At 47.4% G+C, this 19,281-nt stretch overlaps 1 protein-coding gene across 4 annotated transcripts in view; it reads right to left on the reverse strand.

The window, feature by feature from the left end:
- Positions 1–19,281, reverse strand: part of Eml1 (EMAP like 1) — a 156,458-nt gene that overhangs the window by 23,145 nt on the left and 114,032 nt on the right. For 3 of the 4 annotated variants that reach the window (XM_048431260.3, XM_087911517.1, XM_085697913.2), the window contains exons 5-12: positions 12,335–12,363; positions 11,516–11,566; positions 8,117–8,246; positions 5,961–6,110; positions 5,130–5,199; positions 3,178–3,288; positions 1,968–2,063; positions 541–675 (exon numbers count right to left, since the gene is read on the reverse strand). In XM_048431260.3, the coding sequence (XP_048287217.3) occupies positions 541–675; positions 1,968–2,063; positions 3,178–3,288; positions 5,130–5,199; positions 5,961–6,110; positions 8,117–8,246; positions 11,516–11,566; positions 12,335–12,363 (772 nt within the window). The remainder of the gene's footprint in view (positions 1–540; positions 676–1,967; positions 2,064–3,177; positions 3,289–5,129; positions 5,200–5,960; positions 6,111–8,116; positions 8,247–11,515; positions 11,567–12,334; positions 12,364–19,281) is intronic. The other variant, XM_085697914.2, reaches the window with a different exon arrangement.

Genomic DNA, 19,281 nt, shown 5'->3' on the forward strand with positions numbered 1-19,281 from the left:
AGCATGCACAGACATATTATTTACTGAAGACACCCTTTTATTTGTGCTAATAAAGCTAGGACCCCATCAAGCCCAGCTGAATGGTGCCAGCCTCGTCAAGTGATGTGTGCCTCCCGATTATCGCTCTAAGAGAAAGGCGTTTCTGGCAACCCTAAATGTGGAACCCTAAAGCTGCAGACAGTTCAAGCACAGTGGCGGTAAAGAGGGCATGAGGGATGGGGGGACAGAGCACAGACAGTCCCCAACACCCTTAGCAAAGCCAGGGTGCTGGTCCCCAGGAACAAGTGTCTGTCTCAGGATCGCTGCAGCTAGCTGCCCCACCAGGAGGTCCTGACTTCTCTTCCCATTTTACAACCAGGGAGCTTCTAAAGACATGGAGGACTTCCCAGCTGACTGGGGACCGCCAAGGGAGCATAGTTTTCTCTACACTCATATCTGTCACTAAAACAGACGCTAAGGAACTTTCTCGATGCTCCCTTAACACCCACCCAGCCCCTCGCATGTGCCATGCAGGAAAACCGAGAGAAAAGCACACTTTACCTCAAACAACCCTTGCTTCTTGTTAAGGGAGTTTCCTTCTAGGGTCCAAAAGTACAGATGTGACTTCCCACAGGTGACTATGATATTGGTGTCTGTGGGGTGGAAATCTGCAGCAAACACTGCTTCATTCGAACACTTTAAGAAAAAAGAACACAGACAGAGAATCAAATGCCACCGGCCTCAAGCAGGGTACTGGGTCTCTCAAGCCCCACTGACTTCACTTTGCACAGTTATTTTAGCTGCTGCCTCTTTCCCCCTTTGTCTTCGGCCCTATGGCTAGGAGCACCCAGAGAGTGCTCAGAAGGCAGTCTTGCAACTGGCTGAGCAGGGGGATGTCACCTTGGGTGGTGACATAGATGTCCCACTCCCTTCCCTCTCCCCAGTGATTGGGATCTCTAGGGAGGACCCAGGACTCCACATGGCCTATGGCTGCCTTATCCTGGCTCACTGTGGCTGCCGTGATTCCCCAGGAGTTCCTCAGTTTGGGGTCTCATGAGGTAGCTCTCCAACAGCCACATCAGCACCTCTCAACCCTACTCCTACTTCCAGGACAGGCATCCTGGTCCATTGTGTCTGGTCCTGACTATTGCTTCTATGTAATGATTCAGTTCTACGGTCATGATCCTGGCTAGGACAGTGTCTCTGGCTGCTTCTAACCTGGCACACAGGATGAACACCATACATCCTGCTGCAACACTGGACAACAAGGAAGGTCAGGTCTGGACACACATCTGATTAGAATATAGGTCTGCACCCCAGACACAAGACAGGGAGCTTGGTAGCTAATGGTATCTGAGAACAACTTCCCGTAAAGTACTGAGGCAGTCTGAGCAAGCCTATCGCTGTCCAAGAAAGGTTGAATAATGTTTTCTCTAGGGTTAGGTTAGATCTAGCTGAGGCACAGATGCAAGAGGAGAAACGAGAAGTCTGCTCTGTAAAAATAGGAATCGAGGGGTGCTCTTGACAGAAGAAAAACTTAAGAGAGGTACAGAAATGTCAACTCAACATTCTGGGCAGTTGATATGAGGCCGAGTCCTGACTTCAGGGGTGCTGGCACCGTTCTCTCCTGTAGCCCTAGAGCCTGGCAGGGACTGAGCACACCCCAGTCCTCACGGGAGGCAGCCCAGCACACATTGGGCACCCAGGCTTGCTGAATGAATGAACGTGAGCAAACAATGGCTGAATGAATTGAAATTAGGGTTCTCACTAGGAAATAAGTAAGAAAAAAAATCTATAGACCCTGGAAGGCAAGATATGCCCTGGTGGGTCTGCAGCGGGGCCTCATGAGGGAAGAAGCAAAGAAGCAAAGAGAGCTGAAGGAAAGGACTGTCCCCGAGGGTGGGGTGGGGCGGCCCTGGAGCCTGCTGGCTGTGCAGGCAGTGCCCCATGGGACATGGCTTAGCTGCAACGAATGGCTTGAGCCAGACCTTCACATCTGCCAGTCTCTCTTCTTTCTGCCAATCCCACACTGATAGCACGTGGTCGTTGGAGTCGTCCACAGCACAGAGATGACTTCCTCCGTTCTGCCAAGAAAAAGTAGACACAGGGAGACGGCATGTGAGAATTAGGTGAGACAAGCATGATTTTTATTTTTTTTTAAAGATTTATTTATTTATTATGCATACAATGGCCTGCCTGCATGTATCCCTACAGACAGAAGTTGGCAGCAGATCTTATGACTGGTGGTTGTGAGCCACATATGGTTGCTGGGAATTGAACTCAGGACCTCTGGAAGAGCAGTCAATGCTCTTAATCACTAAGCCATCTCTCCAGCCCCCCAAACATGATTTTTAAAAATCAACTTTTTGTTTGTTTGTTTTTTGCTTTTTGTTTTTCAAGACAGGGTTTCTCTGTTGTGCTTTGGAGCAATTCCTGGAACTCACTGTGTAGACTAGGCTGGCTTCAAATTCAACAGAGATCTGCCTGTCTCTGCCTCCCCAGTGCTGGGATCACAGGCGTGTGCCACCACCGCCCAGCTATTAATTTTACTTTTAATAGAGTTCATTGCTGAGATGGGTAATGGGATCGGAAGGTAAAAGCTAACTGCACGAACATGAGGAGCCGAGTTTGATCCCCAGTACCCAAAGCTGGGTTGTGATGGCGTGGGCACTTGTAATGGCAACATTGTGGAGAAAGAGGCAGGTGGATCCTCAGAGCTTGCTGGCCAGCCAACTGGCTGAATCAGAGAGCCCCCCGGTCTCAGTGAGAGATGCTGCCTCAAAAACAAGGTGGGAAGCAAGTGAGGACCACCAGGTGAGGCTGACTTCTGGCCCCTGCATGCACACGTCTGCACACTCGCCCCCACCATGTACAGCTGCACACACATCCCACCCCCAACACACAGAAAGGGTCCATTATATCACCGATGAAGACGGCACACTCACTGTTTCTGAGGCCTGCTTTCCTGGCTAGACACATGGCTGCTGTAGGGCTAAATGCAGAGCAAAGCACGAGGGGGCTGAACAAACAGGAGTGTTTGATGTGGACATGTGTGTGGACCATCGATGAGAATGCAAGTATCCAAACTGAAGTGCCTCAAGTACGGGTCTGCTGGACCAGCATGCCTCGAGAAAGGCTAGAAGCCACGTGAATAAAGGTGTTTGCTTAGAAATGCGCCCTGCACACTCTCATACTTACAGATTTTGAGAACGCGATGCAAGTGACAGCCCGGTCGAAGAAGCCTATGCCAATGACATGCAGAGTGTTCAGTGTCACAGAATCCCAGATGCGCACATGTGGTGGCAGTTGCTGTTGGAAACGATACAGTCATTAATTGTGATTATCAGTTAATTTCTTTATCTTGAAATCATAAAATTATTTTGGCAGTGACTTCAACTTTGTCAAATAAAAAGTCTTTTTCTACATTTGAGGAGTGCACCTGGGAACTGAAGTATTTCCTGTGGCTGAAGGAGGCCCTGGGTTGTGCGGGCAGCTGAGCATCAGGAAAAGGCTACCAAGCTTTAAACTTTGACTAAGCCAGCCTCTGGCAACCGTACCAGAGTAACTGACGCCCCCTTTTGTATATTTGCATTTCTCTAAATTTTAGAAACGACATTTCACCAAAGATAGCATCATAGTGCAGCCAGCAGATTCGTCATCGTGAAAGGACACGGGAATCACACCCAACGCCTAGGCAGGTGTCAGGTGAACCCTGTTCTAGTTCGGCCTTGTCTCCAGGTAGTTGGGCATCATGTACCATTATGTGGTTTCTCCGGGTTTCCCTGCAGGTCAAAAATCAGCTCTCTGTAACTTTCTCTCTGATTCTACAGTCCAGATTCAATTCTGATGCCAGAAATGGAAATACACTTCCGTGCCACTAGAGGGCAGAATAAAGAGTTTGTTTCTAATTTCAAAGCGCTCTTGGACGCTTTCTTTCTTTTTCTTTTTTATAACACGAACAACTGCTCCATTTATGTGAGTTCACATAAAAGTCTGGCTTCTGCTACTTCGCTCTTCACAAGTGTAGGATGCCAATGAAAACCAGCATGAAATGGATGGTTAAAACTCGCTGTTATGAAAACATCTCAGATGAGGTCACGGTCATGGTTTCTGGTGGACTATATATGATAAAGCTGAAACTTCCCATTGTGCTTGATTTTAGACACACCAGGACAAGGTGTACAAACAGGGCCTGAAGAGCGGCAAGAGTTTTGAATAAAACGTGACAAACCACACGAAAGCCAGCTTGGAAGTGTCTTAGCTGCCTGGCCCCACTCACTCCTTCACCTCCTTCTAGCAGCTTCTGTAATGAGCACAAGGCACCAACTCTGCCTGCAAAGGAAATAACTGATGGACGCTCACAGCCAAGGACTTCCCATAACATATTGTTACTTACATGTGGAATTTTAACTCTGCTTATTGGATTAATTCTTTTCATGCTGATCATGTATGGAGATAAGAATTTCAAGAATTGATTCTTTGGTAAGACAATGCTGGGGTTTTTATTTATTTATTTATTTATTTATTTATTTATTATGTATACAATATTCTGTCTGTGTGTATGCCTGCAGGCCAGAAGAGGGCACCAGACCTCATTACAGATGGTTGTGAGCCACCATATGGTTGCTGGGAATTGAACTCAGGACCTTTGGAAGAGCAGGCAATGCTCTTAACTGCTGAGCCATCTCTCCAGCCCCAATGCTGGTTTTTTTTTTTAACATGTTGTTGGTATTGTTTATTTTCTCTCTCTCTCTCTCTCTCTCTCTCTCTCTCTCTCTCTCTCTGTTTGTTCTTTACGAGACAAGGTTTCTCTGGGTTAACTGACCTAACTGTCCTGGGAACTTGCTCTGTAGACCAGATTGCCCTCAGACTCAAAAAAATCCACCTGCCTCTGCCTCCCAAGTGCTGGAATTAAAGGTATATGCCACCATAACCAGTGATAATGCTATTTAAAAATCTGTTGAAGTTAAGGTGAGCTCAGGGGTAAGGGGCTTAAGGTCACGATGACACATTCAATTTGCATAAGGAGGATCCAGAAGTTCCCAGATGCTGTAACTACATGTAACCAGATAGATTCATCAGCAAAAATGTTTCCAGGAGGTTGTTGCAGGGTCCTTACACAAACCAGGAAGACAATGAACAAGCCTCACCTTTCCATCCTTAGACGTGCCCGCAACTTGTCCTGTTGCTATGGTGACCCTGTCGGGATGGACTGCTAGGCTAAAACAAAGATATTTATCAGACCTCTCCACCACAAAGTTGACTTTTACTTCTCTTTCAGTAACTACGATCTTCCAAAAGTTTAAACACAAGAACCCATACTGCCTCCCCTCCTACAGACTCACCCAAATTCTCCAAACAGCCCAACAACCTTAGACAGTAGGGGCTGTTTTATTTATCAGAATCCCCTTATTTCTTCTTGGGGACTTCCAAACTTAAGGAAAGGCATCCTTTGTTGGGAAAATACCACTTCAGTCTCAGAACAACTGCCTGAGTCCACACCCTTTCTTACAAGGCATTTCTGAGTGTGTTCATTTCTATCACTAGGACATTTTATCACTAGCCAGGGATCCAGGATGAGCACAGATCCATCTACCCATCCAATCACTCCAAGTCTTCCCTAAGCTATAAAATGAACTGTAGGCATATCAGACTAAGCCTAATGTACACAACAAAGACCATTTACCTTTATCTAAAATTAAAGATCCAGTTTGAAGCCCTTTACATTTGATATGCTAGGAAAGCTTCCTGAAGATTTTTCCCCTCTGATATCTGGTCAGGCAGAAGTGCGGTGAGGACAGAGAACAGCATGGATCTGGCAGCAGAGCCAGGGAGCCCCACATGGAGAACAGAAAGACTAGCTATACACGCTTCGCCCAGTCTGGTCTCAGAGCCCCCACCCCCAGTTTGTGTTGTGATGCTGACCCCTTTCGGCTAGGGCTAGCTCACCTCTGCTGTGACAACCTGTTTGGAGGACTCACCACTTGACGTCATCGTTGTGGCCGGCGTAATGCCTCTGCAGCTGCTCCTCCACATTGTAAAGCACCACTACCGATGCGATGAAGTACACGGTCTCCCCCGTCGGGAGCAAGTACAGGTTATTGCGACAGTCTCGCCCCCGGTACCCATAGCTTAGTGTAGGTCAAGGTGAAAACAGCTTGCCTTGAAGAGCTGGTAAGCCACTGCTTTATTCCACAGGCATATAATGCTGCGTAATGATTCCTGCCAGTTTCACCAACTTCAACAAGATCGAACAGGAAATGTGCAGAGTGTCGGAGTGCACGCTTTCAATTCTAATTGGATCTCTGTGAGTTTCAGGCCAGCTGGGGCTGTGGAGTGAGACCCTGTCTCAAACAGAACGAAATGAAATACGCTCTGTGTCTAGCAGACCTTAATACCTACGTGCCTGAAATTAAGTTGTCAGTGGTCAGTAAAAATACGAACACATCGTCTTGCAGTGTTGGGGATTGAACCCAGGCCCTTTTCTGTGCTAGGTAGATGCTCTACTACTACACTTGAGACATGTGACCATTGTGTAGCCCAGGCTGGCTTCAACTCTGATCTTCCTGCCTCAGCCTCCCTTGCTCTGGGATTACAGACATGTCTTGCTACGTGCCATGTCTGGTGTAAACACGTATTTTTTACAGCATGAAGATTTGTTTGATTTTTAGAAGCTGTTGAATCTGAGTCTGCTTATGCTGTCTGTAATCTAGGAGCTAAATCTTTTCATTCACAGTGACTTTAAAAACACGACACACGTACTTACAGAGAGGACAAATGACACTCAAACATAATAAAGGTTTAAAATTAATTAATCTTTAATTGTTAATTAAATTAATGAATTAATTAACCTTGCTACAGCATTTTAGGGATATTTATCAGTGTCTTTAATTTATTACATTTTAGTGTGTGTGTGTGTGTGTGTGTGTGCACATGAGCATGGTTGCTATAGTGTGTATGGAGGAGAGGACAACTGGCAGGAGTCGGTTCTCTCCTTCCCCAATGTGGGTCCAGGGGATTGAACTCACATCCTCAGACTTGGCAGCAAGCACCTTTACCTACAAAGCTCTCTCACTGACCTAATGTTAACTGTGTGTAATTCTGAAAGCAAAGCATCACTTGAACTTGAGTGTGAAGGATAACCTGGCTTAAATGCCATTTACTTAGAGCAAATTTTGTTGTTTCATATCTTTTAAAACACAAAGAACCCTAGTTGGGTGGTGGTGGTGCACGCCTTTAATCCCAGCACTCGGGAGGCAGAGGCAGGCAGATCTCTGTGAGTTCGAGGCCAGCCTGGTCTACAAGAGCTAGTTCCAGGACAGGCTCCAAAAGCTACAAAGAAACCTTGTCTCGAAAAAACAAACAACAAAACAAACAAGAAAACATTCTTTGAGTAGTGTTTTCTGGATTAAATTTAATAAACTGATTTACTCAAAGAAGAGGCAGATCCCATCCATAATATGTGCCAAAACAGATTGCCAAGCAACATCTAATCCTTTGAGTTCCATGAATGTGATTCCATAAACTCAACTACTAATTTCTTGTCGATGAAGGCAGGGCAGCATCAACTGCCATCAACATCTAAGGAATCTGTCTTCAGAGTGTGATGTTACTCAGTACGCAGCAGATAATCACCATGTATTTGAGTGTAAGGCCTTTACAGGGGGTGAGCGGCTGCTGCAGCCTTCCCCACAGTGAAAATGAGTCGACCTCACTGAGTGGCAGAAACAGATCACCAGCTCTTGTGGGCAGAGGTAGCACATGCCCACATCCCCAGCATCCAGGAGAATGAGGCAGAAGGATTGCTGTGAGCTAAAGGCTAGGCTACATAGTAAGACCCTGTCTCAAAAAAGCAGAGCAACAAATGGTCATGAATGTGTTGTATCCCCCGGCCCCCAAACCATTCATCTATACAAGGATCATTTCCCTACTGTCTTTTCAGGAAGACAGTGGGCGAGCATTTGAACAGGAACCACGATTGTGAGCAGTTGCTCAGGAATTACTTCTCCTGCATGGCCACATTTAAACACTTGATTTTTTTTTAAGTTAACAGTAAAATATTTAACTTTTATGAATGTTTTACCAGTAGACTTCCAGAAGTCAGCCACCGACAATCTGGTCGGCGAATAAAGGATACACCCATTCCAGCTTCAGCCGCTTCGTTGGCAGCTCAGTTTTTGCTTCCAAACTGTAAGAATCCACTTGGTCTTTGGGCATGTACATGGTGACGGGGCGGCCTCGGAGAAACATTTTTACATATCCCTCTTCTACAAAAACAATGAAGATGTCAGTGACATATCTCAGTCCCTGAAGGCAAATGCCACACGCTGCCTAGTCTGTCAAAGGTTTTTTAAAAAATGGATTTACTTATTTAACGTGTTGGTGGGGGTGGGGTGGGGTCGCATGGCACATGTGAAGGTCAAAGAACAACTTTGGGAGTCTGTTTTCTCCTTCCATTGCAGAAGATCCAGGGAATCACACCCCGGTGGTCAGGCTTGGCAAGCAGCTTTATCTGCTGAGCCCTCTTACTGGTCCCATAGTCCCCATTCACCACCACCAGCCCAGGTCCCCGCCACACCATGACCTTTTCAGTTATTGTCCACAGGACATAAAACTGAACACACAGGGGTTGGGCAGATAGCTCAGTGGTTAAGAGCACATACTACTCTTCCAGAGGACCCAAGTTAGGTTCCAGCATCCACATAGGATGACTCACAACACTCCAAGGGATCTCTTTGCTGCCCTCTTCTGGCCTCCCTGGGTACTTGCATACATATGTACATACCCCAGCACAGAGACACATACACATGTAAATAAAAATTAAATTAAAGAGCTAACACAAAATTAAATGTCCTGAAACAAAAGTTTGTGTCATTGCTATTTTTGAGTTTCTCATTCAAGTTCACACCATAGATAAGAATTTATAATAGGTATGAACTAGATTCTCACAATCATTTCTTGGGACATCTTGGTGCAGATATGTTGTTATTATCCGAAGAAAATGTACAGCCCAGAATCACAACTAACTCAAGAAACCCACTTAGTCTGTCATGGAGTCCAATGTATATAAAATCTCAGTATTAAACTTTAAAAACTATCCTTTAGTCGGGTAGTGGTGATGCATGCCTTTAATCCCAGCACTTGGGAGGAAGAGACAGGTAGATCTCTATGAGTTCGAGGCCAGCCTGGTCTACAGAGTGAGTTCCAGGACAGGGTCCAAAGCTATAGAGAAACCCTATCTCAAAAATCCAAAAAAAAATCCTTTTATATTTAAATTGACTTGTTATATTAGAGTGTAAAGTAAAATACACTTCCATGTATCTTTTTCACTGTACAGTTTTCAAATTGCCAAGAATGCTGAGTCAGCAGAAGGCTCAGTGCATGCAAGGATTCAATAAAAAAGAAAATGTTAAATTTAAAAAAGTTTCTCTGTGTAGCTCTGGCTATCCTAAAACTTGCTCTGTAGACCAGCCTGGCTTCGAACTCACCAAGATCCGCCTGCCTCTGCCTTCCGAGAGCTGGGGTTAATTAAAGGTATATGCCACCACTACCCAGCTAAATAAATAAATCTTAAAAGCAAAGTTTTAAAATAAAAAAAACTGCTTACAGAGAAGCTAGAAATGGAAAATAAAAAGGGAAGAGGGGAGAGGAAGGGAGGGAAGAGGGGCAGAGAGGGAGGAGGGGGCACCAAGATGGGGAGAGTTTTCTGGAATGACGTTTCTATTAAAATAACTAGTTTTTATTGGAAAATTTATTATTTTTATGTATGAGTATATCCACCGTGTGTATTCCTACTATCTGTGGAGGCCAGAAGAGAGCACCAGGTACCGTAGGACTGCAGTTGTGAGCCACCATGTGGCTGTTGGAACCTGAACCTGGGTCCTCTGCAAATTAGCAACTGCTCTTAACTGCTCAACCATCTCCCTAGGCCCCTAAAATAACCTTTGGTATTCTAATAAGTAGAAGGCCCCTGGTTAAAAAACAACAACAACAACAACAAAATAACAAAGCAGACAGAATCAAACCCACATGGGGTACCCTAACTAGAGTGTCAAGGCTCTGATGCGAGCAGAAAAAAACATCTCCTGGGCTCCTGCTGAGTTCGGAGTCAGACCCTCCATTCTGATGGTCCTGCAGACTGGAGAACCCAGAACCAATGGAACTAAAATAGGCAGGGGTGAACAGTGATACCCGCACAAACCCCACAAAAAATCACCCTGAAGAGGACACTGATGAGGATAAGTTGAGAGACAATCACAGTACTTCAGTGGCTAAGGACTTTCAAACCAGGCTGCATGCAACACTGTTTTTCCCAAGGGCATGCACTGCAGATCCCAATGCATGTGCCACTTCCTTTTGGGTTTAATGAAGCTTGACTTTCAGGTAAGAACCACGAACGCACTCATCCCCACAGCACACACCGTCCCAGTCACTGCTCCAGGGATGGTTGGGATGTTTCTTACATGGGGACCCATCCTCCCTGGCTGCATCTGAAGCAGTCCACCGGAGACTGCCATTACTTATTGCTCCCTCGAGTCACCTTGCAGCCCGTTGCCAATCGCAGCCAGCCCAGACTGCACTTCATCTGCTGTCACTGCCTACTCGCGCACTGGCTCTTTTTATCTGACTGCATCTTCTGCATCCACCCCACAAGGATTCTTCTCTCAGGCCAGCAGTGTCTCTCAGTACCCACCCTGTCTTCCCGCTGAGCCTTGGCTACAGCTCTTTCCTTTCCTTCTCTTCTGAACCTCTTCCCTATCTAACCTCTGACCCAAGGTGCTGCTCTTCCATCGGTGATCACAAACGGAGACTTAAGAAGCAGCCCCCAGCCCCACCTTAGAGAGCAGGGAAGCAGGAATGACGGAGTTGAAAGTGAAATGGGAAGCGATTCCGCTAACTCTGTGTCAGATGTGCATCAGCCCAGCCAGGTAGAGGACTAAGGCCCATATGACGTCATCTCCAAAAGACAGAGAGCCAGTTGTGGGCGCAGACAGTGTACGGTCTACTGGGCAGTCTGCTGAAATTACGTGGTGGTTAGATTCCAGTGAAGAACACCCGTGACTGAGGTTTCCTTACCTGACCAGAAAAAATTACTTCCTAGGCCAAAACAATGTTTAGCTGTGTGGCGTTGTGTACTAGAAACTCAGATGGCCTACATCTACAGTCAACATTGACACGGGAAAGCAATGCTGTTTTCAGACATGTTAGGAGCACAACACGCAATCACCAAACCCAGAGGTGCTAGTGGGGGAGAGGTCAGCAGTGCAGAGCTTCATGCCAAACAGTGGACACTCAAGGGGTTGCCCTCTAGCTCCCTCAGGATCCTTTCCGACCTCCTGCGGTCAGCCAACGATGAATGACAGTCCAAACCACAGCCACGTGTTGAAGCCCATCCCAGTGAATGTCCAGAGGTGTGCCGAACTTAAGACAAATTACAGAAACATCATGCGAGGAGGGCTCTGCCTGTATGAAAACAGTCTCTGGACTGGGGCAGCAGCCTCGTGCAGAGAGCTGTGGGCCAGGAAGCTCTGCCTACCTTTGCAGTGTGTCACCCGGCGCTTCCCTTGGGGTTTCGGAGACTGAAGGGCTAGACAAAGAGATGACTGGTACTGCAAGTGTGGTTGGCCTGTCTGGGGGTGGGGTGCTCACTGGCCAGCTTCAGGCTGGTGCTACCCTGCCCCCCAGAGGACAATGGAACAAGGGGACATTTCATGTATCCTGACATGTATGTTCAGGTTGCACGCCTGTGGGTTTATGGTAATTACATTTTCAGGGATTAATCTTTATTTTGTATGGAAAGGGGAAGCTGAGAAAATTAAAATCAGACGAATTTATTTAATTACACACTCATAATTTTTGCATGTTTAACTATATTTTAAAATACAGTTAATATACTAAAAAGAGAATGTAGCATCCTCTTTCTTATAAAGTGTGATTTAAAGAGATCTATAGACAGCTATCTATGAAGCATTGGTTTGTAACTAAGGAAATTGGAGGCAGAAAGGGAGCAGGTTATTTTGAACAGCTTTATGGGGGAGAGTCTTTTCCTTAAGGAGAGGTCGAAGGAGCAGGGCAGAGAGACAAGGGAATCTTCACGGTGGGAGTTCCCACTCTAACCCTTACTGGCCTGTGTGGGTCCCACAAGGGGCGGGGAGGGGTCTAGTCTCAATGCCTGTTTACTGGCAATCCTGCAGTTAGCTGAGTGGCCAATGGCTGTCGGGTTGCACTCACAAACACCAGAGCTGTTTCCTGAGGTACCTGAGGTCTGGCTCTGAGGCCGCCACTTTCTATTTGCCATTCAGTCAAGGTCTAAATTTTAGCCCTCCCCCCACTCAAGAAAGAAACCAGAACTTACCTGGGCTGAATGTGGGCTCCTTGGGTTTGCTGTGAAAATAAACAAAAAGTTAGCAGAGGTCTGAGGACACATCATGTTTTTCCTTGATAATTCTCCATCTCACAGATGGAAGCGGGGTCTCCCCCTGGACCCAGAACTCACTGGCCAGCTTGCTCCTGAGGATCTCCGCCTCCCCCTCCCTCACAGAACTCCAGTCCTCACCCCTGCTCTGTCAGTGTTTGACCTGCTGAGCCGCCTCTCCAGCCTCCAAACACTTGTTAAAGGGCACCTAGGTGTTTCCTCTCACAGCTCCCCAGCCACACGCTACAGCCATCTTCCACACGCATGGTGTGGAAATTATATGTACGAATTAGGAAAACAAGGCTAAATCCATTGCAGAAGAAACATGTACATATAAAAATGTTCAAAATTAAGTGAATGAGATAGCAATCTTGTTTTTCACCAAAGCTGTGCTCAAGGAGAGCAGATACAGGTTAGGGAACAGTTGGCTAGTCAAGGTGAGAGTGACCCTAATGAATGTGTAAGGTTTCAACTTCCTGCTCTCCCTCTCTCAGATGCAAGGAACTTATTTAAAATGAGCAGAGTCCTATTTCCTGCCAAAGAGATACCCACACATTCATGCTTACGGCTGCACTATTCACAACAGAAGAGATGGAACCAGCTGTCTGTCCATCCACAGAGGGATAGAACCAGCTGTTTGTCCACCCACAGAAGTGATGGAAACAACTGTTTGTCCATCCACAGAGGGATGGAATTAGCTGTATGCCCATCCACAGAAGCTATGGAACCAGTCAGATGTCCACCACAGAATAAAAATGTGGTATAGGCATACAATGGAGTTTTATGCAGTTGCGAAGAGAAATGAAATTTACAGGAAATGGATGGATCTGGAATATTATTATATTAACTGAGATAACCCAGACTCAGAAGGACAAACATCACATATTGTTCTAGTCAGGGCTACTATTGCTGTGATGAAACACCATGACGAAAGCAACTTGGGGAGGAAAGGGCTTATTTCAGCTCACACTTCCAGGTAACAATCCACAAATGAGGAAAGTTAGGACAGGAACTCAAACAGGGCAGGAACCTGGAGGCAGGAGCTGGTGCAGAGGCCATGAGGGGTGCTGCTTACTGACTTGCTCCTCATGGCTTGCTCAGCCTGTTTTCTTATAGAGCCCAGGACCACCAGCCCAGGGGTGATCCCACCTACAATGCACTGGTACCTCTGCCATCAGTCAGAAACTAAGAAAAATGCCCTCTGGGTTTGCCCACAGCCCGATCTTATAGACACATTTTCTTAATTGAGGTGCCCTCCTCTCTGATGACTTGAACTTGTGTCAAGTTGACTCAGAACTAGCCAGCACGCATGCGGGTCCTCTTCTCAGAGTCCCGCTTCCAGCGTCTGTCTGCGTGCATGCAGTGCATGCAGTGGTGAGTGGGTATAGGCTCCGCCATTCAATGGGAGACCCCAGAGGGAAAGAGGAGTGGAGAGGGGTTTGGGAGGGGAGGGAGGGCAATAGAGCATTTGCAACTTGAAAGTGGAAAGGAGGCTGTGGGAAGTCAGGGCTACATGGGGGACAGAGAAAAGGCGAGGAGAAGAGGGAGAAAAACTGATAAAACACATTTTAGGTAGGCTGGAGAGATGGTTCAGCAGTCAAGAGCACTATCTGTTCTTTCAGAGAACCCAGGGTTCAGTTCCCAGCACCCACATGGCAGGTCAAGCAAACCATTTGTAACTCCAGCTCCATGGGATCCATCAGCCCTTTCTCAATGGAGGTTTCCTCTTTCCAAATGACTCCAGCTTGTGTCAAGCAGACATAAAACTAACTAGCACATCATCTTGTATGGCGGGCATTATAATGGAGCCATCTCTCCTAAAATCCTAAGGTTACATTTTTGTCTCCTTAGCTCCTATTTGAAATACAATGAAAAATACCTTATCTAGAAGTCACTCTCTAGTCCACGCTGTATCGATGGTATTACCCATCACCACCCTTGATTTCCAGGTCACTGCATGCATGCGTGGTGTGGGTAGTAAGGCTACTGCTTGCACGGTGGCTCACGCCTGGCTCAGACTTAAGCAGCAGAATTTGCTTTTGGAGAAGCTTTCTAGACTCTGAACTGTGGTCATCAAAATCAGGGCTGTAGAAGCCCTGTTTGGCCTTTCGATCTAAATACCTGGGTTTCCTGTGGGGCTCTATGGCCCTGGGCAAGCCACACTCCTGGACTAAGTAGTTCCAGCCTGTCTCCAGTTTGTCGTTGCTGTCCTGTGTGCTTGCCTGGCACACCCAGCATGCAGCATTGGCTCCCCGACCTTCCTCCTGGACTTCAGCTGGCAAATGAACACAGCTGCTGCTCACGTCTATCCTTGTGGCACTTCCTGTGAAGGCCTTCTTGGATGTCCAGCCAACACCGCAGTCTTCCCTCGGGCCCAATCCCCACACTCCCCACCCTTGGACATTTTGTCTATAGCACTTTTAGCCCTATAGTTTATTTTGCTTCTCCACTGGGCAGAACGACCCATGAATGCGGGATCTTCATCCTGCTTACTGTGGCATTTGCAGTGCACAACAGAGGGTGACCGCTGCCTGGCACTAGGGTGGGGCCTGGGAGCTGCTTCTCTCGGGTATCCGCCTCTGACCTCACAGCATAGATGAACCTCAGAAAGTATCCCTGCCCACATTCCACTCTGGTCTGTTCTGGGCCCTCCCTGAAGCTCTACGGAAAAGGGGTGTGTGAGAGTGTGCAGAGTCCCACTGTCTTTCTTGACGTTTTACCTAACACGCAGCATGGGCCTGTTCCTTGAGAGGGGCCGGTCCTCTTTGTTTGTTTGTTTAAGTCCAGTATACCACTTCAGCTCTGCATCAGACTTAGGATAGCAGTCTTTCCGTGGCTCACCTGGCTTGTTCCCACTATCAGGGCATGAGACTTGTGATCTGTCCAGAGTCCTGATTCTATGTCACTTACGCATTAGGCTCACAGGCAGAGTGAGGACAGGAGAGGGAAGGCTAAGAAAAAGGCAGCGAGGCAGATCACCCAAGGTTATAGAAACAGGATCAAGGCAGCCAGATAGGAGATCAAAACAAAAGACAAGGAAAGAATTCTTTTCCTCATGATGCTGATCACATATGTAAAAAGATGCCGAGGCCCTGGATGCTGATATCAGCGATCCTGGGCAGTTTCCAGAAACAGAAAAATGCAGTTACAGGAGCTGGGGAGAGGACTCCATCAGCAAAGCACCTGCTGCACAAGCATGAGAGCCTGGGTTCAGATCCCCAGCACCCACACAGAGAGGCTGGTGCCGGTGGGGGAGGGGCCCAAGGGGATAAAGACAGGAGGATCTCCAGGATACTCTGGGTAGCCAGCACAGCCAGTCAGTGAGAGACCAGTCTCAATAAAAGATAGACAGTGATTTGATCAAGACAACTGACGTTACCGTCTGGCTTGCACATATGTACACACAAGTACGTGTGCACACATACACACAACACACACACACACACACACACACCACGCACATGCACACACATATACATGGCTATGGACAATAGTCCACCAAAAAGAGGAATCTGAACCCTGCAGGATGCTCAGGTCTCTAGGACTCTGAGAAGAGGGAAGAGCTTCCAGGAGCAGTCGATACAAGGTGGGTACCAAAGGTCATGGAAAAGGCACCAAGGGGTACTGGAGGGTTTTTCCCTTAAATCAAAGCTGTGCAGCACATTGCAGGAACACAGCCAGCATCCCTTCAGTGAGCTTGGCTCCTTCATCCACAAGATGGACAGAACCACTTCAGACTGAGTGAGACAGGACCAAGTGCCCACACACTGGTGCTAATTACTTCTCGGTCAGTTTCACCCACAAGAACCCACATTTTCTCTATCTCTGGGATCCTCTGCTGACGGTCACAACAAATGAACAAAGCTAGCACCAATTATTCTAAACCTTGTAAAGAGGTAAATGGCACCAGGGCTTAAAGAGTGCTATGATCCTTTAAGAGACTAAAACACGAAACACAACGCTCAGGTTAAAGCATGGTGTCAATGATCAGCCTCTAGATGGTGCTCTTTACCAGTTTCTTAAATGGGTCTAGGTTTTATGTAATTTCATTCATTCAAGTAACGCCTACTGGACAGTTTTTATATTCCCTGAACTTTGCAAAGTGCTGCAGGATCAGAGACTGAGAAAGGACAATGTCTCCGCCCTCCTAGAGCCCAAGGAAGGGGGGCACAGAGGAGGGTAACAAACCTTCAATAGGCTCTCTGCAAAACACCTACCTTAGATGGGGCCTAAAGAAGGGCTGAGCCCTGCAGGGTGAGTTGAAGACCATCCAAACATTGCCATAGCCCCTCCCCACTCCACAGCACCAGAGGGGAGACCACAGCACAACCAGGTACTGGGAAGTGTCTCAGAGTGACTCAGGAGGTAGGTAAGCTCCTGAGTTTTGAGTTTTAAGACGGTTTGAGCACCGTTTTATCTGCTCAGGGCTTTGAGGACGAATCTCTTCATGTAGCCCATTCCATTCCCCATCCTGCCTTGCATCAGGCCACACACACAGCAGGACCAACTGAAGCAGTGCTGTGGGCCTGTGTGGTAAGGTGACAGGCATTGTCCAAGTTCCTGACCCCTCTCTTCAGGCTGGCAGTAAAGGGCACAGATTCCAAGATATCTGCATGATGGTTAGTATTGTCAACAGGACACGACCCAGTGACACCTGGGGAGAGCGTTTCTCTGAGGAGTTATCTGGGTTGTGTTAGCTTGTGAGAAATTGTCTGAATTGGGCTACCTGGGGTCGGGGAGAGCCCACCCTATCCTGAATATGAGCAGCACCATTTGTGGAGAAGGGGCTTGAGCCAGGGCTTGTTCTCTACTCCTTCGCTTACAAATTAATGTGTGTGGGTGTTTTGCTAGCATGTATGCCTGCACACCACATGCATGTCTGGTGCCCACAGAAGCCAGGAAAGCAAGCATGTTGGATTCCTGGAACTGGAGGTACACATGGCTGTGACCTCCCCTCGCCTCACAACATGGGTTCTGGTTTTGACTATAGAAGTGACGGGTTTCGCTTCCTCAGGCTTCCACAGTGACTTTCCCAGAGTGACAGACCCTACCCTGGAACCGTGAGCTGAAAGTTGTTTTTCATCACAGTGACAGACACCAATGGTCCACAAGAAGAGAGGCATCTTTCCTGGGGCGAGGCGGGGTGAGAGCAAACACGTGCAAACATGGACTCTGATACCTGGGATAGAGTAGCAGTAATCAAAGTTGTGCATGGCAACTGCAGGTCACCCCGGTGTGGGGAAGCTGGGGGCGGGACCTCATTCAACCCTCACGATATCTCAGGATAGAGGTAGATACTATTTCTGCTGAAGAATTCACCCTCTCTCCCAAAGTCAAGTAACTTAGACTCGTAGAACAAAAGGTGGCAGGGCTGGGATGGAAAATTGGGTGTGAGCGTCAGGCCCCATCACTTCAGCCGTCTCTCATCTCATTAAGGGAGATAAGCACAGCTGTTCAACAGATGCTTGCTGGGCACCTGCTGTGCGCCTCGGCACTGTTCGAGATGGTGAACTAGCCTGACTGGTTGAGGAAAACCTTGTTGGGGTCGAATGTGGTGGCACATTTCTGAAATATTAGCACTCAGAAGGCTAAGTCAGGATTGTGAGCACCAGGCCAGTGCCACAGTCAGCTCTAGGCTAATCTGAAACACATTGGCAAAATCCTGTTTTTCGTTTTTAAAGTCCCCAACATGCACTATACACACACAGTTACCTGGGAAGAAGCGGTGTTCAGATTACTCAAAACAATATTTCAGTGTTCTAAGGAAATCCTTCCACTGTGTTGGAAGAAGAGAAAAGGCAAACCTCTTACACAGCGTTTCAACTCACATCAACTATACATCGTGCGTGCAAGTGTGTGTGTGTGCGCGTGTGTGCGTGTGTGTGTGCACGCGTGTGTGTGTGCGTGAGTGCGTGTGTGTGTGCGTGCGTGTGTGTGTGTGCGTGTGTGTGTGTGTGTGTGTGTGTGAGATGAAGAAAATCCTCTTACTACCCAACTGTGTAAAGTGCTCTGTGTACTTGGCTGGATGTGTGGGGACCCACTTCTAAAGTGAGTCTATCTGCTGTCAGAGGACGGTGCTTACACAGCCAAACAAAGAGGGGCCAGTGACGTCAAAATTAACCACACCGCCCGCAGGGCGCCCAAAAGAAGGCCTGGTTGGGAATGAGGAAAGTGCCCCTTGGGTCCTGGAATCACTGCTGACACTATAGGAGACTTGTTCAAGTTCTCTCCTGGGATTTTCAGAAACAGGTAACTTGTGTAATTAACTCTCAAAGAGAGGGAAAAATTAATAACCTGCTGGGCAACATAAGAGGCATGCCAGAGAAGTGTGATGTCAGGGCCCAGGAGAGGATGAGGAGCCAGACGAAGGACCTGGAACCCAGAGCTCAGCACCGAGGTCACCACTAGGGTGGCAAGGCAGAAACGAAACAACTGAGCCTTTAGCAGCTGGAGGAAGCGGCTGGAGGACAAAGTCATGGCCTGCAGAGCCCTAAGAAGAAGGAAAGGCCAGAGAGCCCGGCACAGTTGACCTCGCCACCTGTAGAGCAGCAGGGCCGCCTGCCACGGTTTGGGCTGTACAGCAGGAAGGCGTGGCGCCTGAGGGGATAATTGCTTTTCCCTACAAATTTGTTGACTCCAAAGATGGGCAGTGCATATGTATGTGACAACTAAGTTTCCAACAGATGGCTAGACAGTTCTGACTCCACAAAAGCAGTCCATTGAAGCAAGTTGTAGAGACACACAGTGTCTTAATTATGAAGTTGACACATCTCGACCAGCGGCTTTCTCAGTTCCAGCAGCATCTAATGTAAATGGTGCCTATAAACTTATAAATAAGCTGTCATTTCTCTCATATAAAACTTCTTTTAAGTTAAAATTCCTTAGTG

The sequence above is a fragment of the Myodes glareolus genome, chromosome 11 (assembly GCF_982192425.1).
Source record: "Myodes glareolus chromosome 11, mMyoGla1.1, whole genome shotgun sequence".
Taxonomy (NCBI): Eukaryota; Metazoa; Chordata; class Mammalia; order Rodentia; family Cricetidae; genus Myodes; species Myodes glareolus.